The sequence below is a fragment of the Procambarus clarkii genome, chromosome 22 (genome assembly GCF_040958095.1).
Source record: "Procambarus clarkii isolate CNS0578487 chromosome 22, FALCON_Pclarkii_2.0, whole genome shotgun sequence".
NCBI classification, from domain to species: domain Eukaryota; kingdom Metazoa; phylum Arthropoda; class Malacostraca; order Decapoda; family Cambaridae; genus Procambarus; species Procambarus clarkii.
In genome coordinates this window covers 13068333-13094024 of record NC_091171.1, presented here as the reverse complement: position 1 = coordinate 13094024, position 25692 = coordinate 13068333, and the positions used below count along the sequence as shown (strand labels likewise).

General features: G+C 43.6%; 1 protein-coding gene across 1 annotated transcript in view; it reads right to left on the bottom strand.

The window, feature by feature from the left end:
- LOC123757506 (endothelin-converting enzyme-like 1) overlaps positions 1-25692 on the bottom strand; it is a gene marked incomplete in the record, with an annotated part of 321501 nt that overhangs the window by 92474 nt on the left and 203335 nt on the right. The window contains 1 exon segment of the mRNA XM_069329457.1: positions 20134-20264. Within this exon segment, the coding sequence (XP_069185558.1) occupies positions 20134-20264 (131 nt within the window).

The following is a 25692-nucleotide window of genomic DNA, read 5'->3' as shown; positions in this document are numbered from 1 at the left end:
CTAACACTGTTAATCTATGCTACTTGTATCAGATGCATCATCACTGAACGCAGAAAACGATTCATCTATGTATCATCTATATACATTAGAGATGGCAAGGGTGGGGCTCAGAGCTACACCTGGATACGCTTGCTGTATCATCCTCATAGGTGCTGTATCACTGGCATCCGACCGTTGTGTTAAGCCCTTATTGCGCCTAGCTTCACCAATGTTATGACCCTTATGTTCTTCAAACAAAAGGGTCTGAATTGCACCGACTGAGCACAGTCTTTCAACACCGTGTGGGACAGGTGTTTGAGAGCCAGAGGCACGTGTGCCACAAATGGTTGCTCACGCAGTACTAACCCAGCCAGCAGCCCTTGTCTTTCATATTCGTTATGGCAAAAGGTTCGTTCAGTTTTTGTTGGGTAGGCTGCTCCATTATGACAATCTTTCTTTGTTTCAAATGTGTTCCATTTGTTTTGTATTTGTCACTTACGTCTCAATAATGGAGCAGCCTACCCGACAAACACTGAACGAACCTTTATGACATTTGTCCATTTTTCAAATTGTTTCAACAGTTCTTTTATTTTTCGTTTTTTTTTTTTTTTTAAGAAACATGGAGCAGCCGACCTGTAGACCACCGAACGAACCTTTTTGACATTTGTACTGGTTTTCAAAATTCTTCATTCTTTTTATTATTTACGTTTTTTGTATGTAAGAAACATGGAGCAGCCTACCTGCCGACCACCGAACGAACCTTTTGCTATAAGGCAAATGAAAAATAAATATTGAACACATTTGAAGAAAGGAAAATGTCATAATGGTTTATTCAGTGTATGTAAGGTAGGCTTCTCCATTATTGAGACGCAAATGACAAGTAAAAAACAAATGGAACACATTTGAAACAAAGAAAGATTGTTATAATGGAGCAGCCTACCTGCCGAACACCGAACGAACCTTTTTGACATTTGTTGTATATCAGACATTTCATTTCTTTTTTCCTACAAAAACGTCAATGCTTTGCAACATCTCAGTAGTCACCCTTTTATATCCCAGCATCATTAGCATCTTTAAACAAGAACAACATAATTTATGTGCATCGTCGGAGGCGTCTAAGAATGTGCAAGAAGCAGCGCGACCCCACCATGTGGTGTTGACGTTACTCAAACCAACGTTCGTCATAAGGGACGATTTGACGCCGATCGGGCCGTTCGTTACCCAAAATATTCGTCTTTTGGGGCAATCGTTATGCGAGGTACCACTGTATATATATATATATATATACAGGCATACCTCAGAATACGAGTTTAATCCGTTCCTGGAGACGCCTCGCATTCCGAAGTTAATTTCCCCATAAGAAATAAAGGGAAATAAATTAATCCGTTCCTGACTACCCCAAAAACCCCACATCAAACTAAATTTTTATACCTAATTCATCTAAATAAACCTACAAAACTATGTTCCAGTTATTACTTACCTTGCTGTCGAGTGCTGTAGGCGTATGGAAGATGGTGAGGAGGGGGGAGGAGGAGAGGAGTTACTCCCCATGCCTTGTAACACTATGGATACCCCTTCTCTTTCTAAATTTTTCAAACCAGCCCCTGCTTGCCTTAAACTCTTTCTTATCTGCATCACTCGTTGCAGGGGTATTCTTTAGAAGGTCTTCATGCAACACCCTGGCTTTCTCACAAATAATGGCCTCCGAAACACTATCACCCCTCAACTCCTTGTCGTGTATCCAAATTAATAACAACTTTTCCACTTCTTCAAGTATTTGTGGTCTTTGTGCCGTTAATGTTCTTACTCCTTTTGCCACTTTAGCACCCATAATCTTATTTTTCTTCTTAAGTATAGTGCATATTGTTGATGTGGCTTTGTTGTACTGCCTACAAAAGTTCAACAACACGTGTACCGTTCTCATGCTTCCGAATGATCTCTTGTTTCTCCTCTATTGTCATCCTCACATGAGCTTCCTGGCCTTTATCCTTACCACTGGCTTTCTTGGGACCCATGGTGAGATATATAATAACAAATTGTATAGACAAATCACCAAAAATCCAACAAAACACTGAAAATCCGCGAGAAGAATTGATGTGGGGGTAGTCACTGAGCGCGAGACAATGGTAAACTGAGGGGCGGCGGGGCAGAGGGGCGACGATCGCCGAACCACCACGCGCTAGGTCGGCCTGTACGCGTATCAACAAACTCGCGTCCCGAAGTAACCCTCGCCTTCCGAGACAAATTTTTGGAGTAAATACTGCTCGCCTTCCGAAAACCTCGCATACAGGGACAATCGCATTCCAAGGTACCACTGTATGTATATATATATATATATATATATATATATATATATATATATATATATATATATATATATATATATATATATATATATATATATATATATATATATGTCGTACCTAGTAGCCAGAATGCACTTCTCAGCCTACTATGCAAGGCCCGATTTGCCTAATAAGCAAAGTTTTCCTGAATTAATATATTTTCTCTAATTTTTTTCTTATGAAATGATAAAGCTACCCATTTCATTATGTATGAGGTCAATGTCTTTTTATTGGAGTTAAAATTAACGTAGATATATGACTGAACCTAACCAACCCTACCTAACCTAACCTAACCTATCTTTATAGGTTAGGTTAGGTTAGGTAGCCGAAAAAAGTTAGGTTAGGTTAGGTAGTCGAAAAAACATAAATTCATGAAAATTTGGCTTATTAGGCAAATCAGGCCTAGCATAGTAGGCTGAGAAGTGCGTTCTGGCTACTAGGTACGACATATATATATATATATTGTGACGATAATCTCCTTCAAGAGATTGAGCCTGCTCTTCCCTCCAAAATTACGTCTTCACAATTATATAAAAAGACTATGGAAGAAATGTCCAACAACGACAACAACACCAGCAAGGCTTGCAAGGGTGAGCAGAAACGTATGCATCCAGCCACCTGTTCGAACTCCAACCACCAAACTACCCGTTGATCGCTACGGCTCCGCTGATTGGTCGCCGGTCTGGCTGCACCTGCACTCGCCCCCAATACTACCTGATGTCTGGGGTCGCCCCAACATCAGTCCTCAGAATGTTCCGTGCTTTCGTAGCCAGCACACCTCCCAGCTAGACTCTAGAGTGTACTGAGAGAGGTGGTGGCTTTAAGCCAATATTCCAGCACCTCCCACTTACTGTTGTATTGCACTTCTTGTTATTTTGCCTTAACGTAACTTTTCATTTTGTCATTTAAGTATTCTTATTATTTTGATTCATTGATTTTATTATACATATTTGTTTGTGCATTATTTTCATGTTTTGATTTATTTAACGTAATTAAAATTTCATTGTTAAAGTTTTACTTGTGTTTTGTGTGTCTTCTCCTTACCTTACCACAGACGAAGTTCCAGTTTTTCTATTTTTTTTTATAACTATGTGACGAGGCCATACCCCTAGCCTTAAACAGCCGAACACCAACGCGTTACCGTCACAAGTTATATGGGGGCCTGTCCTAGGAGCCTCACTCAGGTACTGGTGCCAAGTGGTAATTTATGGTAAGCGTATTTAACTCTGTTAACGTAGCTTTACTATTTTTCATTCAATTTCATTTTTTATAAGGTGCGGTGTATTGTGCATTACGAGAGTAACATATAGTGAAGGTGAGACAACTTTGGATTACGTGGTGACTGTAGGCCGCAGTCATACTCTTAATTGGTCATCTCTCCCTCCATGTTATTACTCGTGTTTACCATCTATGTCCCTTGAATATTTCTCATTCTGACAGATCATCATATTGGTACCCTGGTACTGTGGTCTGCCCCGGGTCAAGAGTACCCAATCTTCTGCAATCTGACTGTAGGAGGACAAAGAGGGCCATAGTTCCTCTAGCTCGAACTTTAGTTGCTGAATTGGGACCTCAGCAGCAGTTCTCGTCACCAGTTGACACCTCGCACCCCTACACGTCAGTCAGAGATGATGATACATACAACGGTAGGGAATTAGCTTATTTTTTCAGAGCACAAAAGTTCGCTAATTCTGTAAGTATCATATTAAATTCAGTGGGAAAAACTTGCTTTATGTCCTATAGAGACTTGGCAAGGTATGCCTACATCCTTGGACTACCAATTTTACTTTTGAAGCATTTAACTGTTTCATTTGTTTTCGAAACTTTGTTTCATTTGTTAGTAGGATTTTCTTGCCCTTATTCTCTTACATGAGTACCGGGTACAAGATTTCCTGCGCCCTTGATTTAATTTAATATCTTTCACTTAACGTTAATTGTTAAAGATCACACAGGATAGGTGCCAGTTGCCACGTTGTCCTGTTTCTGACATTTCATTATTGAACATTCGTGTACCTTTATTTGCTAATTTCACCATGTTTCGTCTCCAAACTTTCCGTGCAAATCCAGCAGGTGAAATAGGGACTTTAAGTCGTGCCAAGAGGACTGAACTACAAACTCTTGCACATGAGTATCAACTAGAAGTTCCCTACCAAGCCAACAAAAATGACCTACACAACCTGTTGCTGGATTACTATTTAGAGCAAGGTAAGATAGACTCTGAAACTCATGAAACTTACTATATTGCAGAGAAAACTGACTTGGCTACGATGAAACTTAAACTAGAGCTGGCCAAGATTGAACGTGAGCAGCAAAGAGAAGCAGCTGCCATACGAAGGGAAGAGCACGAACGCGAAGCTGCTTTGAGGAGAGACGAACAAGAACGTGAAGCTGCCTTGAGGAGAGACGAACAAGAACGCGAAGCTGCCTTGAGGAGAGAAGAACACGAACGCGAGGTCGCATTACTCCGTGAACGTGAAAGAGTACAGCTTGAAACCAAACAACGCGAGTTGGAAATACAACGCGAACATGACAAGCAACAAGCGACTCTGGCTCTAGAGTGTCGTCAACGCGAAATCTCCTTGGAAACTTCACACTTCACCCAACGCCAGCAAGCTACTGCCAATCTTCCCGTCAGTTTTAATATATCACATGCAAGTAAGTTAATGCCATCCTTTGTAGAAGCAGAAGTTGATGTTTTTTTCACCACCTTTGAAACCCTTGCTAATCAACTCAGTTGGCCTGTCAACCAATGGGCCACACTTCTCAGAGTCCATCTTACAGGTAGAGCTGCAGTCACACTCAGTACTTTGGCGTCTGAGAATGACTACTACACTCTGAAACAAGCAGTGTTGGACGCCTACCTCCTCTCTACTGAAAGTTATAGAAGGAAATTCCGTGACCACCTGAAGGCAAGTACCACTACCTTCCTCGAGTTTGCTAACACGAAACGGAGGTATTTCATGAAATGGCTGGAAGCAGCACATGTCTCTACTTTTACAGAACTCGTGAACCTGATGCTTGTTGAAGAATTCTTGAGACGTGTGCCGCCTCCTGTCCGCCTCTACTTAGCAGATAAAGAAGAAACCGACTACCTGAAGTGTGCTAAGTCGGCTGACACTTACAGCCTCATCCACCGGCTGACACCTGAACCATCCTCCAGTAAGAAGTCGTGGTACAGTTACGAGAAGGTGAGCCCCGATCAAGCTGGTTCACAACTGTACTGCAAGTATTGTAGACTCTATGGACATACCATAGACAAGTGTGGTAAGTCTCAATACAAGGGAACCACTGACCAACAACGACCCAAACCAACTCCTCCTAAGTCCGGTAAGCCTGTGATGAATGTTGGTGTTGATGTTAATGATCTTTCTCTTTTCAGTAACCACCTGTATACTGGAACTGTCTCTGCCAACGGTTCAAATCCGGAGGGACGTTTCAAATTGAAGATCTTGAGGGACACAGCGGCTCTACAATCGATCATCTTGAAGTCGGCTGTGCCCAACATAGTCTACACCGGGGAAACGGTCTTCATCACTGACCTCACTGCTACTACTCCATACCCTCTCGCCAGAGTCCACCTGGATTGTCCCTACGTGAACGGGGAAGTCCAAGTCGCCGTCAGGGAAAAGCCTTTTCCCATGCCTGGAGTGCAACTTCTCCTAGGCAACGACTTGGCAGAAGACCTGCAACCAACCAACCTGATCGTCATGGACAAACCCCAGGTGTGTAACTCTGTGCCCAGAAACCCTATTCTTGAGTATGTTCCAGCAGAGGTTCAAGAGAGTGATGATGTTTCTCCTCCGGTTCTCGTGACCACCCGTGCACAAGCCGCACGTCCACAGCCAGCTGACTCTACTGCTACCGCTGTCCCTCAAGACCCTCAGAAACTACCCCCGCATCTGACCAAGTTGGAGTTCCGTAAGTTGCAGAGGGAAGATCTTACTTTAACACCATTGTTTTTCCAGGCTGAGACTCAACCCGACAGTATTCCTGGGTTCTTCCTAGAGAACGACTTGCTCTACCGCAGATATAGACCCAGTAAACTGAAGGAGGAGGACGATTGGGCCAACACCGAACAACTTGTGATTCCCACCAGCCTGCGGCCCACTATTCTACACCTGGCCCACGGAGCATTCTCCCACTACGGCTTCAACAAGACTTACCATGGGATTCGTCAAGACTACTACTGGCCAGGTATGGTAAACAACGTCAAACGGTACGTAAAACAGTGTCATACATGTCAGATGGCAGGCAAACCGAACGTCTCCATTCCCAGAGCACCACTGATTCCCATACAGGTGCCTGCGGAACCTTTCCACAGACTCATAATAGACTGTGTTGGTCCTTTACCTCGGACCAGTTCAGGTAACGCCTACATCCTAACCATCCTGTGTCCTACCACCAGATTTCCCATAGCAGTTCCAGTGAAGAACATCACGGCTGCTACGGTTATCAAACATCTACTGAAGATCTTCACTCAATACGGATTTCCCAGGGAGATTCAAAGTGACTGTGGCACCAACTTCACCAGTGATCTCTTCAAAAGGACACTGGAGGAGTTCAACATCAAACAGGTATTGTCCAGCCCCTATCATCCTGCTTCACAGGGTTCTCTTGAACGTAGTCATCAGACCATCAAAGCACTCTTGAAAAAGTTTTGTAGTGAAACCTCAAAGGATTGGGATAAGCAGATTGACCTAATAATGTGTATTTTCAGAAGTCTCCCCAATGAGTCCCTAGGAGTATCTCCTTATGAGATGCTCTACGGCCGTAAGTGCCGTACTCCCCTTAAGGCTTTCAAAGACTCTCTCAGAGATGCCACCTTCAGTGAGCATCAGAATGTGCCCCAGTTTCTTCAAAACCTTCAACACATTCTAGAGAGAGTCCACCGCTTTGCCCATGATAATCTATTGAAAGCCCAGGTGAGAATGAAGACTCATTACGACCAGACCAGCAAAGTAAGAAAATTCAAGCCGGGAGACTTCGTCCTTGCTTATTTCCCTATCCCAGGTTCACCTTTACAAAACAGATTTTCAGGACCCTACTGCGTCAAAGAGTGCAGAAACAACAACGCATACGTCATAGAGACTCCAGATAGGCGGCGGAAGACCCAGCTGTGCCACGTCAACCTCCTGAAGCAATATAATGGTACTCCTCCCACTGTCTTGATTAATTGTTCTACCTTCACAGAACCCTACATCCACAGTGAGACCATCCCGGCTTCTTCTCCCGAAAGCACTGACAAGGAGTCGGCGCTTTCTAATTCCAAAATCCTTAATGATCTTCCCAAATGCTTTCAGGATAATACTCGTGCTCCTATGCCCTCTTCTAATTCCACTCTCACCTCGTCAGATAAGCCCTACATCCTCCATGTCGACGCCAATGGTACCGACGATGGTGGTGTCGTGATGCAGCAACGAGGCGAGAAGAATACACCTGTCAGCGACTACTGCTACAAGGAACGACGGAACAATTGGCAAGGAGCTACTCTTCCTCATCCTGAAGCTTCAGCACTTCACTCCACACCTGAAAAGTGCTCGGTCCACCATCAATACGGACCACACCACCCTACACCTCCTGCAGCACGCCCACTTCTCATCTCAACGTCTTCTACTATGGGCTTGCTAACTGCAGAAATTCAACCTGGAGACACGCTATACCAAGAGTCTGACAACATCTTAGCCCATGATCTCTCCAGAGTTTATGAAGTAGAAGCAACTCCATCTAATACTCCACCACATAACGACGTACTTCTTCCAGAACCGCAGGCTTCGGGGGAGAGTTGTGACGATAATCTCCTTCAAGAGATTGAGCCTGCTCTTCCCTCCAAAATTACGTCTTCACAATTATATAAAAAGACTATGGAAGAAATGTCCAACAACGACAACAACACCAGCAAGGCTTGCAAGGGTGAGCAGAAACGTATGCATCCAGCCACCTGTTCGAACTCCAACCACCAAACTACCCGTTGATCGCTACGGCTCCGCTGATTGGTCGCCGGTCTGGCTGCACCTGCACTCGCCCCCAATACTACCTGATGTCTGGGGTCGCCCCAACATCAGTCCTCAGAATGTTCCGTGCTTTCGTAGCCAGCACACCTCCCAGCTAGACTCTAGAGTGTACTGAGAGAGGTGGTGGCTTTAAGCCAATATTCCAGCACCTCCCACTTACTGTTGTATTGCACTTCTTGTTATTTTGCCTTAACGTAACTTTTCATTTTGTCATTTAAGTATTCTTATTATTTTGATTCATTGATTTTATTATACATATTTGTTTGTGCATTATTTTCATGTTTTGATTTATTTAACGTAATTAAAATTTCATTGTTAAAGTTTTACTTGTGTTTTGTGTGTCTTCTCCTTACCTTACCACAGACGAAGTTCCAGTTTTTCTATTTTTTTTTATAACTATGTGACGAGGCCATACCCCTAGCCTTAAACAGCCGAACACCAACGCGTTACCGTCACAATATATATATATATATATATATATATATATATATATATATATATATATATATATATATATATATATATATACATATATATATATATATATATATATGTTAGTATATTTTGGTAGCAGTCTTTCCTGTAGACATATATTATTAAATATGACCGAAAAAGTAAGATTAATAAGTCTAACACGAATTTTCTCAATCTTTCGTACATTTCTTTTCATTGTTAGAGGTAATTCAAAAATCAATTCTCCAAAATTTATTTTTATTTCTAGTCTGCCGCGACATGAGCACGTTTCGTAAAACTTATTACATTTTCAAAGACTTTTAGTTTACAAATACACAACTGAATAGAACTTACACATCTTCGATTTTGTTTATATCTACATTTGAGTGAGGTGGATCGGGTGAGGTGGTATTAATAAGGTATTAATTTCATAAACACAAGACAGGACAAGAGGTGGCATTAATAGGGTATTAATTTCATCAACACAAGACAGAACACGAAACAGTGGGTATTGAAATGGAAGTGATTGTAGAAAGCCTATTGGTCCATATTTCTTGATGCTTCTATATTGGAGCGGAGTCTTGAGGTGGGTAGAATATAGTTGTGCATTAATTGGCTGTTGATTGCTGGTGTTGACTTCTTAATGTGTAGTGCCTCGCAAACGTCAAGCCGCCTGCTGTCGCTGTATCTATCGATGATTTCTGTGTTGTTTACTAGGATTTCTCTGGCGATGGTTTGGTTGTGGGAAGAGATTATATGTTCCTTAATGGAGCCCTGTTGTTTATGCATCGTTAAACGCCTAGAAAGAGATGTTGTTGTCTTGCCTATATACTGGGTTTTTTGGAGCTTACAGTCCCCAAGTGGGCATTTGAGGGCATAGACGACGTTGGTCTCTTTTAAAGCGTTCTGCTTTGTGTCTGGAGAGTTTCTCATGAGTAGGCTGGCCGTTTTTCTGGTTTTATAGTAAATCGTCAGTTGTATCCTCTGATTTTTGTCTGTAGGGATAACGTTTCTATTAACAATATCTTTCAGGACCCTTTCCTCTGTTTTATGAGCTGTGGAAAAGAAGTTCCTGTAAAATAGTCTAATAGGGGGTATAGGTGTTGTGTTAGTTGTCTCTTCAGAGGTTGCATGGCGTTTCACTTTCCTTCTTATGATGTCTTTGACGAAACCATTGGAGAAGCCGTTGTTGACTAGGACCTGCCTTACCCTACCGAGTTCTTCGTCGACTTGCTTCCATTCTGAGCTGTGGCTGAGAGCATGGTCGACATATGCGTTAACAACACTCTTCTTGTACCTGTCTGGGCAGTCGCTGTTGGCATTTAGGCACATTCCTATGTTCGTTTCCTTAGTGTAGACTGCAGTGTGGAAACCTCCGCTCTTTTCCATGACTGTTACGTCTAGAAAGGGCAGCTTCCCATCCTTTTCCATCTCGTAAGTGAAACGCAGCACGGAACTCTGCTCAAATGCCTCCTTCAGCTCCTGCAGATGTCTGACATGAGGTACCTGTGTAAAAATGTCATCAACATACCTGCAGTATATGGCCGGTTTCAAGTTCATGTCGACTAAGACTTTTTGCTCGATGGTACCCATGTAGAAGTTTGCAAACAGGACACCTAGGGGAGACCCTATGGCTACCCCATCTACTTTCTTATACATGTGCCCATCCGGGCTCAAGAAGGGTGCCTCTTTAGTACAAGCTTGGAGTAGTTTCCTTAGAATATTTTCGGGTATGTCAAGAGGAGTACAGGCTGGATCACGATACACTCTGTCGGCTATCATCCCGATTGTCTCGTCCACAGGTACGTTGGTAAACAGCAATTCTACGTCCAAACGTAGTAGACGTAGAATCGCTGTTTACCAACGTACCTGTGGACGAGACAATCGGGATGATAGCCGACAGAGTGTATCGTGATCCAGCCTGTACTCCTCTTGACATACCCGAAAATATTCTAAGGAAACTACTCCAAGCTTGTACTAAAGAGGCACCCTTCTTGAGCCCGGATGGGCACATGTATAAGCAAGTAGATGGGGTAGCCATAGGGTCTCCCCTAGGTGTCCTGTTTGCAAACTTCTACATGGGTACCATCGAGCAAAAAGTCTTAGTCGACATGAACTTGAAACCGGCCATATACTGCAGGTATGTTGATGACATTTTTACACAGGTACCTCATGTCAGACATCTGCAGGAGCTGAAGGAGGAATTTGAGCAGAGTTCCGTGCTGCGTTTCACTTACGAGATGGAAAAGGATGGGAAGCTGCCCTTTCTAGACGTAACAGTCATGGAAAAGAGCGGAGGTTTCCACACTGCAGTCTACACTAAGGAAACGAACATAGGAATGTGCCTAAATGCCAACAGCGACTGCCCAGACAGGTACAAGAGTTGTGTTGTTAACGCATATGTCGACCATGCTCTCAGCCACAGCTCAGAATGGAAGCAAGTCGACGAAGAACTCGGTAGGGTAAGGCAGGTCCTAGTCAACAACGGCTTCTCCAATGGTTTCGTCGAAGACATCATAAGAAGGAAGTGAAACGCCATGCAACCTCTGAAGAGACAACTAACACAACACCTATACCCCTTATTAGACTATTTTACAGGAACTTCTTTTCCACAGCTCATAAAACAGAGGAAAGGGTCCTAAAAGATATTGTTAATAGAAACGTTATCCCTACAGACAAAAATCAGAGGATACAACTGACGATTTACTATAAAACCAGAAAAACGGCCAGCCTACTCATGAGAAACTCTCCAGACACAAAGCAGAACGCTTTAAAAGAGACCAATGTCGTCTATGCCTTCAAATGCCCACTTGGGGACTGTAAGCTCCAAAAAACCCAGTATATAGGCAAGACAACAACATCTCTTTCTAGGCATTTAATGATGCATAAACAACAGGGCTCCATTAACACTTTCGCGCTATCTGGACGCGCCGGCGCGTTCGGTTTCATCTAACGTAAACGCATAGTGGACATAAAGTTATGTCTACTTTTAAAATATTTGTATAAAATTCAATTTTTATCCGATTTACTTTGGGTTTGTTTCAAACTGTCCGCTATGAGGCTCTCTTTCTCACCACTAGGCTGCATGGTACAATAAGTTCATGAAAGGTGTGGATAACTTCGATCAAATGGTATTTTGTCCCAAACGGGTTGCAGGTGGGTGACTTTAGCCGTTTATACTGGTAATTCTTCCCCCATATCATGTATTATATGCATATGTCTGTTTAGGGAATTTTATTCCGATCAATATACAACCAAAAATAACTGTGTGCAACAAGTATAATCTTGACAAACATAACAAAAGTAAAAATATTTCGTGTGTGTTTGACGCTCACTGATATGTTCCAGCGTTGTTTTATATTTGTCGCTATTCTAACTTACGCTTTGTTGATATTTTTTACCTATGGGCACATAGAACATTTTATTGCGAACACATTGACATAAAAATGAATGACGTACATAGAAAATTAATGTCATGAGAGTGAAATAAGTATAAACTTTCAAAGCGCCGTGCGTCGTCCCGTCACCGATACCGGGAAACAATTTCACCACTTCCCACACTCTTGCGGGCGGGCTGCATCATTATTCTACGCTTATATTCATATCACCGTGTTGGGAATTTCATTGCGAGTCCATTGATACCAAAATTAACGCTGTAGAACAAGTCTGGAGGTGATTACAATCCCAAGAGTAAAAACATTTTGTTGCTGATGGGCGCTCACAGCGAGTCATCTTCGTAGTTATTTATTTGGTGCTGGTATCCCTATATGTTTCGTGACTTATTTTACTAATGTTCTTCTAGAGAATTTTATTGCGAACACGTTGGTACCAAAATGAAATACGTAGCATGAGAACTAAGGTCAGAAGAGTAAAAAGAGTATACACATTTTTGTTTTTACGCTTAAGGGATAAAAACGCAGCGCGCACATTCGGTTGGCTGAGTGACCTTTGCGGAGAGCGCGAAAGTGTTAAGGAACATATAATCTCTTCCCACAACCAAACCATCGCCAGAGAAATCCTAGTAAACAACACAGAAATCATCGATAGATACAGCGACAGCAGGCGGCTTGACGTTTGCGAGGCACTACACATTAAGAAGTCAACACCAGCAATCAACAGCCAATTAATGCACAACTATATTCTACCCACCTCAAGACTCCGCTCCAATATAGAAGCATCAAGAAATATGGACCAATAGGCTTTCTACAATCACTTCCATTTCAATACCCACTGTTTCGTGTTCTGTCTTGTGTTGATGAAATTAATACCCTATTAATGCCACCTCTTGTTCTGTCTTGTGTTGATGAAATTAATACCCTATTAATGCCACCTCACTCAAAAATAAATATATATATATATATATATATATATATATATATATATATATATATATATATATATATATATATATATATATATATATATATATATATATATGACTGTCAGACCACGGAGGAAAAATGAAACAGGAAATTTCCTTAAGTACTTTCGTATATTAAATACATCTTCAGAAGGTCATTTTACAGATCGAGTGATGGGTATAAATAGGCAGGAAGGAGTGGTGAAGTAAGGTGAGGTACAATACTTGGACAACGCAGACTGCCCATTGGCCCATCAGATGCACCCAATTGGCACATCCGATGTAGCCCAATGGCCCATCTGATACAGCAGACATACAAGCATAATATATAGGTAATTATAACATAAATAAGTAAATATATACAATAAATTAGTGAGACAAATGTTTTTCAATGATTCTACTTAAATCATCAATCACAAGATTCTACTTAAATCGCCCTTTAGCTGATCTATTAGAAATGGATCTAAGTTATATAGACCACTGCTAATATTCAAATTACTTTCTTTGGTGATCTGTATCAAAGCAGATTCAATTATGTTTCTGTTATAGGTAATATAATATGCTTTGATACAGATCACCAAAGAAAGTAATTTGAATATTAGCAGTGGTCTATATAACTTAGATCCATTTCTAATAGATCAGCTAAAGGGCAATTTAAGTAGAATCATTGAAAAACATTTGTCTCACTAATTTATTGTATATATTTACTTCTTTATGTTATAATTACCTATATATTATGCTTGTATGTCTGCTGTATCAGATGGGCCATTGGGCTACATCGGATGTGCCAATTGGGTGCATCTGATGGGCCAATGGGCCGTCTGCGTTGTCCAAGTATTGTACCTCACCTTACTTCACCACTCCTTCCTGCCTATTTATACCCATCACTCGATCTGTAAAATGACCTTCTGAAGATGTATTTAATATACGAAAGTACTTAAGGAAATTTCCTGTTTCATTTTTCCTCCGTGGTCTGACATTGTCACATTCTTAATCACGTGTTTATTTTCGTGATATACACATATTATATATATATATATATATATATATATATATATATATATATATATATATATATATATATATATATATATATATATATATATATATATATATATATATATATACAGTACAACCTTGATTCAACGTACCCCGATTCAACGAATCTCCGGCTAGTTCGCACACTTTTCAGGCCGAATTTACTCACCCGGTTCGACGAACAATGGTTCGCCGAAGCGAGGGATGTTCGGATTTGCTTACGATGTCCAGACAGAGTTCACAGACTGGTGGAAAACTTTCCCATTCTATAACAGATTACAATTAATAATTCTCTCATATGACAAGTTGGATCACACAAGTGGATCACATAAGTGGACCACACAAATGGACCACACATGTGGACCACAAGTGGTCCACAAGCTTACGATTTTGGGACAGAGTTCACAGAGTGGTGGAAAACTTTCTCATTCTATCACAGATTACAATTAATAATTCCTTCATAAGAAGTTGGATCACACAAGTGAACCATATGAACCAAACACCAGCCAAAATGGTCCACACAAACACCAGCCAAAATGGTCCACACAAACATCAGCCAGAGTGATCCACACAAGTGAACAACTGAGTTTCCATGATTTTCGTTCACTGATTTGGGGCACACGTATCTTTGTACATTAATTTAAAGGATGAAGCGTGATTACCTAGCTACATGTGGTAAAATCTCCTTATAGACATTTTCTGTGATGAAACAAGATGAGTGAGGGTAGACAGATAAGAGAATACTGTACTGTAAACCTCACTTTACAGTGAGGTTCCACTCACTTTCGTCTGTGTGTCGTCATAGTTCAGTGACCCATGACTTTTGAAAGTTTCATATTAATAAATAATTTCTAAAACCAGTGTTTTAATAGCTTTTTATTATCCTAATTAAACTAAACTAAATAAAACCGAAAATATGCTGTAACATGATAGACATCTGCTCTTTGAGAAATTACTGTACGTTATTGGAACAACTCTAGCGTGAGTGGACGGGTCTAATCCCTGTACACACACCATGCTTGTTTCATCCCGCCCTCCCTCTCTCCCCCCCTCCCTCCCTCCCCCTCCCTCCCTCCCTCCCTCTCCCCCTCTCTCTCTCTCTCTCTCTCCCTCTATCTCTCTCTCTCTCTCTCCCCCTCTATCTCTCTCTCTCTCTCCCCCTCTCTCTCTCTCCCCCTCTCTCTCTCTCCCCCCCCCTCTCTCTCTCTCCCTCTCCCCCTCTCCCCCCCTCTCTCTCTCCCCCTTCTCTCTCTCCCCCTCTCTCTCTCCCCCCCTCTCTCTCTCTCTCTCTCTCTCTCCATCCATCCATCCCCCTCCCTCCATCCATCCCCTCCATCCATCCATCCCCCTCCCTCCCTCCATCCATCCCCTCCCTCCATCCATCCATCCCCTCCCTCCATCCATCCCCTCCCTCCATCCATCCATCCCCTCCCTCCATCTATCCATCCCCTCCCTCCATCTATCCATCCATCCCCTCCCTCCATCCATCCATCCATCCATCCATCCATCCCCTCCCTCCATCTATCCATCCCCTCCCTCCATCCATCCATCCCCTCCCTCCATCCATCCATCCATCCCCTCCATCCATCCATCCATCCCCTCCATCCATCCATCCATCCCCTCCATCCATCCATCCATCCCCTCCCTCCATCCATCCATCCCCTCCCTCCATCCATCCATCCATCCCCTCCCTCCATCCATCCATCTATCCATCCCCTCCCTCCATCCATCCATCCATCCCCTCCATCCATCCCCTCCCTCCCTCCATCCATCCATCCCTCCCACCATCCATCCATCCATCCCCTTCCTCCATCCATCCATCCATCCCCTCCCTCCCTCCATCCATCCATCCATCCATCCATCCATCCATCCATCCCCTCCATCCATCCATCCATCCCCTCCCTCCATCCCCTCCCTCCATCCATCCATCCATCCATCCCCCTCCCTCCATCCATCCATCCATCCCCCCTCCATCCATCCATCCATCCCCTCCCTCCCTCCATCCATCCATCCATCCCCTCCCTCCCTCCCTCCATCCATCCCCTCCCTCCATCCCCTTTCTCCCTCCATCCATCCAGAATTGAAGAAACAAATCAAGTTAAAAAAAAAAAGTTAACTGGGTCAGAGTTAGGGTTATCAGCGAGTCGGTCCCTTCACCACCACCGACACACCTCCCCCCCCCCACCCCTACAGCCCATACACACACACACACACCCTCAAATCATCCATCCCTCCCTCCATCCTACCATCAATCCATCTCCATCCTCTCCTTCCCTGCCTCCCTCCCAAGCTCTGCCTGCCTCCCTCCGTGCCTGTCTCCCTCCGTGCCTGCCTCCCTCCCTGCCTCTCCCTTACAAGCTCTGCCTGCCCACCTCCCTCCCAACCTCCCACTGATTTGTGGCAGACATATCTTTGTAAATTAATTTAAAGGCTGAAGCGTGATTAGCTAGCTACATGTCGTAAAATCTCCTTATAGACATTTTCTGTGATAAAACAAGGTGAGTGAGGGTGGACAGATAAGGGAATACTGTTCTGTAAACCTCACTTGGTTTTCCTTCGTCTGTGTCGTTATAGTTCAGTGACCCATGACTTTGAAAGTTTCAGACTAATAAATCATTTCTAAAACCAATGCTTTAATAGCTTTTTATTATCCTAATTAAACTAAACTAAATAAAACCGAAAATATACTGTAATATGATAGACATCTGCTATTTGAGAAATTATTTGTTATTGGAACAACTCCAGCGTGAGCGAGTGGACGGGTCTAATCCCTGTACACACACACCATGCGTTTCTCGTTTCAATTCGTCGCCACAGTTCAGTGACTACGGCTTCGAAATAATAAAATTAATAAATCATTTAATCAATGGTCATTTAACAGATGATGAGATTATACAAAATGTTACTGGCACTGTTGACGTTCCCAGCACCAGCACAGCCGTACCCAGCACCAGCACAGCCGTACCCAGCACCAGCACAGCCGTACCCAGCACCAGCACAGCCGTACCCAGCACCAGCACAGCTGTACCCAGCACCAGCACAGCCGTACCCAGCACCAGCACAGCCGTACCCAGCACCAGCACAGCTGTACCCAGCACCAGCACAGCCGTACCCAGCACCAGCACAGCCGTACCCAGCACCAGCACAGCCGTACCCAGCACCAGCACAGCCGTACCCAGCACCAGCACAGCCGTACCCAGCACCAGCACAGCCGTACCCAGCACCAGCACAGCTGTACCCAGCACCAGCACAAAAGCAGCTGAAGCCAACACAGCAGCAGCGAGCACCAGCAAAGCTGATGCAAACATCTAAAAACATCGCGTGTGAAGTGAACAATTAGAATAAGTGTTAAATTCAAGTGTGTACATAGTGTTAAAATTAAAGTTGCAATAATTCTAATGTACAATAGTTTTCAAGAACTGTATTGTAGTACTCAACATACAGCAAAACCACTTTTAATAATACAGTGCTAACGGCTTAATGCACTGCAGTACCTATTTACTGTAGAGCATTCACAACTTCACAAAACTTCAAGATGGACATAACTCCAACAATAAGGTAAATACATGAATTACAGAATTTTTAGTAGAGTAGTAAAATATAGGTACAGTAAGTAATATGATACAATGCATTTTTATTGTGTACAAGAAAAAAAAAAGACACTGACGCAAACGCCTCTTGAAGGTCACCTCTTGCAACGAATCCAACGCTCCAACGAACTGGGGGTGGTCCCATATAGTACGTTGAATCGAGGTTGTACTGTATATATATATGTGCGTGTATATATATATATATATATATATATATATATATATATATATATATATATATATATATATATATATATATTTATATTTATATTTACATTACTAGGCAATGCCATAAAGGCACAAGCTGCATATTCACTTTGTGGACACACTCCTTATTACCATTCTTCATTTTTTTCTTTGTGAGCCGGACAGGTCCTTGCATCTCTTTATTACTGCATTATCCCTCAGTTCCAGTTAATAGATGTTCTCCTTATCAACAAAACTTTCTTCTTTTTAAAAAATTCGTCTAAAATCAATTTCTGACAATATTTAGATGAAAGTTTCACGACCCTGAAGCTAATAAGTTGGAGATTTGTTTAACAGTTTTAAATAATTTTTTACCTAATTTGAAAATTTTTCGCTTCTTGAACCGTAAGGATGTGCCATTTAAGGGTTAAATGTCTCCATGAGAAGCCCTATCATGCCTGGTTTGGAAAGATGTTAGTTTGAGGCCTTCAACCATTCCTGTTACGAGAGCTTACTCACTTCTGGGATGATATTTTTTGCCATGTGTTGAACTTTCTCCAACGCAGATACATCATTACAGGTGAGGTCACATGCTTACATACAGTATTCCAGATGGTTGCACACCACAGTTGCACAGCTCAGTAACCACTGTCTTTTCCTTAAGTCAAAGGTTCTTTTGATTATTCTTAAGGTTTTACTTTTTTTTTTACTTTACTTCATTAAACAATTTTAGGAAAGTAAAGACCCCACTTCAGGTATACGCCAGGATACCATATGAAGGACTGGCAAGGAAATTACAGGCACATGGAATAAATGAACGAATACTAGAATGGATAAATCTATGGTTAAAACAAAAAATTTTAATTAGAAGATTTTTAGTGGAGCACTTGCTGAGCAGCTTTCAATGTCTTGTGAATCCTAACTCCTGGAGGGCTTTTTCTCTTCAATTTGCTGCAGTTGTTGCTATGATAGTTATGATGTATATAATGTATATATCTACGAGAAAATCTTTGGAGCAAGATGGCTGGATCAAACCAGTATCCTGGGTCACCCCAGGGGTGCATCATACCCACAGATCATGATATGCAGAAGTTACATAGCCTCAGGTCTGCCAGAATCCAGTAGGAATTTGGAGGCACTGAACATCCGATCTGATGAACAGCCTCAAAAGCCCCATGTCCTGCTAAATAAACTCTGAAGTCTACACATGATTAGCTGTACTTGTAATGTACTACTTCAGGTTTTTACAGAGCAAAAATGCCTCAAAAATGGTTGATAAAACAAGTGTTGGTGGGGCGTCCCTACACATCGCCACCTTTTAGTGCCTCATCTTCTAGCAATTACAATCTACTCTACTCTTCAAAAAGCATTAAATTAGACAAGAAAGACAATGTCTTTCCAGGTAAATATAGATCAGTGTTTTATATTATCAGTGTGTAGTATATACCTGTATATTGAACTTTAGTGTTCCAGGAGCACATCACTTGTTTATAACATTGTGCCAGTGGGAAATCTGGGCTTGAGTTATAGACACATCTAATTCATAAGTGTGGGACTACCTGCATTTCCAATTTAGGGAGACTTTACCTTGGTCTACAGATTTTCAAAATACTGTAGGAGTTTCATTGGTAAACAGTTCTCAGCCAGTTCCTAAACAATTTTGTAATGAATTCCATCCACACCTGGGGCTTTAGATAATTTTAATTTGTTAATGCTTTTCCTAACTGTTTTGCTCGTTCTAACAAGGCTATTATTATATGAGGCCCTTCCTTGACTTGCTTTATTTCTGACTTGTGCATGAGTTCCCCTTTTTGTCAATTAGAGAAACTAGATTACTTAAATGGATCGACTATATATGTCAAATACTTCTCCAATCACCCCCAAATTCACACATTGTTACATTCTCTCTCCACAACCATTACATTCATATTGACCACATTCACTTTTAGAAATGTTCTCAAATATGTCAACAAAACTCTTATACTGCACACATGGCAAAGTGAGTACAGTGTACTGTATTATTATTTTCAACTATAATAAGCACAAGCCAGTACCGTACTATGACTATGTATAAGACTGAAAAAGTATTACCACATGCACGTCCAAATGAATTATTTCTTCCTAACATATGCTTGTAAATGAAAATGAATAAAGACTTCTTTTTAACTTACAACTCTTGAGTTTTTTTGACGTGATCGATATCTGCTTTGGCTGCGTTCAAACAGAGAGCCGAGACCAAACTTGAAAAACTTTGCAGTTGACTGGATACAGAACTCCCATCGTTCCATGGGTTCTCGGAGTCCTTTAAAGAAAAATGTACAAAATTTCAGTACTGTATGAATTAAAATGTGCACTGCATTTTACTATCAAGTATACAAATTTATGCTTGACTGCACAGCAAACATAGGCTAAATAAGTACATTTAGTAAGGTGAGCTATTAAGTTTGTCCTAGTTATATCATTCTGTCCTACCCATGCATATCCTATCTAATTATGTCCTATCTAATTTTGTCCTATAAATAATAATAAAATAATTTATTTGTAAAAAAATACAGAGGCTCAAATTACAGAGGATAGTGTACTTAGTAGGTATAGTATTTGTCTATTTTATAACACCATTAATAGAAATTTGAGTATAACTTAAGATAATGTGAGTATAATGCAACCTCAAACAGCAAACTATTGTATATGGGTTTGTTGCGTCCTGAGATATGTTGCAATCAGCAATGCCTTCAGGAGGCATTTGTATGATACAATATTTTCAATTATTTTTTAAGACATGCAAAATACGTTACTATGCATTAACAGAGCCAGTGAAGAGTAAAAGCACAATCTGAGAACACTGTATGAACATCAGAGGTCCACAGCTATTCAATATCCTCCGAGCAAACATAAGAAATATTGCCGGAACAAAAGTGAACGTGTTCAAGAAAAATTAGAAATGTTCCTGCAAGACATGCCAGACTAACAAGATGGATATGTGGGCCTGCAGCCTGCTCAAGCAATAGCCTGTTAGACCAAGATATCATAAATCAAGCCTGGCCCCAGGCTGGGCTTGGATAGTATAAGAACTCTCAGACCCCACTTCAGGTATACGCCAGGATACCACATGAAGGACTGGCAAGGAAATTACAAGCACATGGAATAAATGGAAGAGTCCTAGAATGGATAAATCAGTGGTTGAAACAAAGAAAACAGTTGTGCTAAATGGGAATGAATCTGAAGAAATGTGGTAAGTGGGGGTACCACAGAGGTCCATTTTGGAGCCAACCCTTTTGGTCATGTAAGGTGGTTGTATGGTGCCCATATCGTGAAAAGCACATCAACAAACTGGAAAAAGTGCAAAGACATGCAACTAAATGGCTCCCAGAACTGAAGGACAAGGGCTATAAGGAGAGGTTAGAGGCATTAAATATGCCAAACTATAAGACAGACGAAAAAGAGGCAATATGATCACTACAGGTGTACGTACAAAATAGCGACGGGAATTGATAAAATTGATAGGAAAGAATTCCTGAGACCTGGATCTTCAAGTACAAGAGATCACAGATTTAAACTAAGTAAATAAAGCTGCAGAAGGAATATAAGAAAATTCACTTTCGCAAACAGAGTGGTAGACGATTGGAACAAGTTAAGCGAGGTGGTAGTGGAGGCTAAAATCCTCAGTAATTTCAAAGCGTCATATGACATGTACGCTAGGAGATGGGACACCATGAGTGTAGCTCTCATCCTGTAACTACACGTAGGTAATTAAATCAATGACATTAGAATATTACAAACCACATCATCAAATTTGCAGATGACACAGATTTATGATAAAGTGGGAAATGATAATGATATTAAAGCCTTACAAAAGAGATCTACATCTACTCCACAAATGGTCAGGAGAGTGATTAATGCTTTTTAACCCTCAAACCGCTAGGGGGTCCAAATGGCTTTAACACCCACAGGCGCAACAAAAAAAAATCCAAAAAACCAGCGTTGAATGTAATGAAACGCCATTTTCTGGGTGAGACCCGGAGGCTCCCCGGAGCTTTACCAGGCTGATATGCTAATGTCAGACTTTGGCATCAGTCATGTGTATGGAGTTCTAGGGCCTACCGGGGACCACGGCCAGAACCTGGCCCCCTCAGAGAGGCAAGGGGAGCAATGGCCTATAGAAACCCCTGTGTGGTTGGAAGCATTCTATGTCTGCCATCGACCGGGTCAAGCATCCAGAAAGGTAAGCATTCCAAAACAAACCCCTATTCTGGTGAAAATTGCTACCTAAAGCCGAACTAGTGGATAGAACTCTTCAACAGAAAACAAGCAAACTAGTATGACGTCATACGCCACCGCGCTGCTGTCTGCGCAGCTCCCCCCTCCCCAGGAGGGGGGAGCTGCGTAGGGCGCTCATGCTGGAGAGGAGGTGGGGAGCGGCGAAGGAGCCTCCCCCCACCCAAAAACGCAGGGAAAAAACCTTGTGACTTTCCCACAGCAGCATTCCAGAACACCCCCAAGAGCAATGGGGCACGGACTGGAGAATGACAAGAGCGAGAGGCGAAGCCCCCGAGATAAAAAGGACGCAGAACACCAGCACGTGTGCACACCGCCCGGAACCAAAACAAACTCCCATGGCGCACACGCAGGACACTTAAAAGTAGCCCAACAGGTTGAGCTACACAGGTCCATCCTACTCTGTCCAAGAACAGCAGAAAAGTAGCTCAACGGGTCATATCCCGAGCGAACCGTTGAAGAAACAGGCCAACTCATGGAAACAGAAACCAACGTAGCTGGCCCATGTAAGGAAAACAACGAACCGAAACGGAACCCAAGCGGGCCACCAGTAGCCCAACATGGCGACAAGTAGCCCAACCGGCTCAAGTAGCCCAACCGGCTTAAGTAGCCCAACCGGCTACAAGTAGCCCAACCGGCTACAAGTAGCCCAACCGACTGCAAGTAGCCCAACCGGCTACAAGTAGCCCAACCGGCTACAAGTAGCCCAACCGGCTACAAGTAGCCCAACCGGCTACAAGTAGCCCAACCGGCTACAAGTAGCCCAACCGGCTACAAGTAGCCCAACCGGCTACAAGTAGTCCAACCGGCTACAAGTAGCCCAACCGGCTACAAGTAGCCCAACCGGCTACAAGTAGCCCAACCGGCTACAAGTAGCCCAACCGGCTACAAGTAGCCCAACCGGCTACAAGTAGCCCAACCGGCTACAAGTAGCCCAACCGGCTACAAGTAGCTCAACCGGCTACAAGTAGCTCAACCAGCTACAAGTAGCTCAACCGGCTACAAGTAGCTCAACCGGCTACAAGTAGCCCAATCCGGCATGAAGGATCAGAACGGAAAGAAAACGAGCAGCGCCGAGACACAGCGCGGAGAGAAAAGAGAAGAACAAATGAACGAGAAGGCCAAAAACCCAGAGGCAACCCGGAATAGGGCCCATAAGCTTCCCGAGGGAAGCCCCACCGAATGACGACAGACGTACCAGTAAAACTGGAAGGAGCAAAACCGTCCCAAACCTTCGAGAACACATAGAATCAAACACAAAGGACAAAGGCACTGAAAAACCCAGTCGCACCCGAGACCAAAAGTCATGCAGAACCCCAAGAAGAGGGGGACATGACGGAGAAGCCCTGTCCCGGGGAAAAAAGGGGACGGAGAAGCCCCGTCCTGGGGAAAAAGGGGGCGAAGAATATAGAAAAACACCCACCGACAGGACGGAAGCAACGGGCATAATGGACAAGGAACTGAGCTCGGGGAGGGGCCGACGCCCAATACTCATGTGGAGAGGGGGGGAAGGTAAAACCCCACTCCACAAAACTGCAAGCCCCACCCAGAGGGGTAGAAAGACCATGGCGGGGACCAACGGGGCCTAAGGCCCCCCCACGTCAGCCCCATCCAAGCCCCGGGAACCCACCCAGCAGGCCCTGGGGCCGAGCTGTCCCCCCCAAAGCCCCAGCCTCAAGAAAACCGGGGCAGCCGTGAAAAACACTAAGGATGGGAGCCCACTGGCAGACTCATACAACACGGCTGGAGGAAACAGGCTCGAATGCCCCCGTTGCTTCCCCAGAAGGGGAAGTCCCCGAGACCAACCAAGTCTCAAAACCATGGAAGCCCCGCCCCGATCCCGAACCCACACACAGTAATGACCCGGATATAGGAAGGAAGGGGGTGGGGGACCCAACAAGACCACCAACGAAAACGGGGCAGCCTCAGGGCTTCCGGGAAGCAAACAACTAGCGCGTTGCCACTGAAACCCAAAGTGCAACGCCCGTGCAGCCTGCACCCAATTAGTCAGCATAAGACTGGGTAACCGAGTCACAAACAAGTAACAAAACTTGCAGGACCCCGGGCCGAAGGTGTCACCGACCCCACTGGCTGCAGACGGAGGTAAAACCGTGAGAGTCACCCCGAGACAAGGGGACAGAGCAACCCTCAAACTCGCCCAAAGCGAGGGGGGGGGGACACCAGGGCCACACCTATCGGGCCCATACTCCCCCTAGGGGTTTCCCAGGGTCCCGAGCATTTACTATAAGAGGACTCGCGCTCAGGTAATCCCAGGCAGGGTACTGCTAACCGGTGCCCATGGCTACCAAACAACATTCTAAAAGCTAAACCCCCGGGACATGTACACTCACGGGGACCTAGCAGGGGTAACCACCGGAAGAAGGAAGAGAACTCAACACAAAGGGGGAAAGAATCAAAAGGCAGAGCCCCCCCACCAGGTAGACAAACAAAAAGAAAAAGAAACCCCGCAAAAGGACAGCGTACCCAGGCAGAACAGAGCCAGCCGCTATGATTGGTGAAGACAAGCTGCACAGTACCCTGCACCCCGCCAGTGCAAAACTGCCCCTTACCTTAAGGCGAACAAGGGAGACAGAACCCCCTATCACACAAAGGGCGGCCGAAAACCGAGCAGCAAATGACCTAGCAGAAGCAGGACCCAAGGAACTTGTGGAAGGTAACCCCAAGCCCCAAGGGCAGTACAGTACTTACAGGGCATATAGGGAAGGGAACCCTAGGCGCATGCAGCCCGAGTACTGGAGACTCACTCCCGGCTCACGCACCACCTAGAAGACAGACACCACACTCTAGGTACAGTGCTGAAACAACTATTGGAGCCGGAGCACACAACCGGTGCCTATAGCATCAGCCGAAGAACTGAGGTGTGGATCGCCGGCGCGGTAGGTCTGGGGCTCCCCCTTCCCCATCCCGGGGAGGGGGGGGCTGCGCAGACAGCGGCGCGACGACGAATGACGTCATACTAGTTTGCTCGTTTTTGTTTGGGGAGTTCTATCCACTCGTTTGGCTTTTGGTTGCAATTTTCACCAGAATAGGGGTTTGTTTTGGGACACCTACCTTTCTGGGTGCCTAACCCGGTCGATGGCAGACATAGAATGCTTCCAACTACATGGGGGTTTCTATAGGCCATTGATCCCCTTCCTCTCTGAGGGGGCCAGGTTCTGGCTTGTGGTCCCCGGTAGGCCCATAAGAACTCCATACACATGACTGATGCCAAAGTCTGCCATTAGCATATCAGCCGGGTAAGCTCCAGGGAGCCGTAGGGGCTTCCTCCAGAAAAGACAGTAGTGATTAACAAATCGCTTGTTCTTGCCAAGGGACGTCTTGCTTTCAAGCAGTATATCCCATTGAAATGCCACAGATTCAGATTGAAATTTTATATGCTCTGTGATTGTGAAACCAGAATGTTGATAGATATATTATAATCTGGTACCAACATA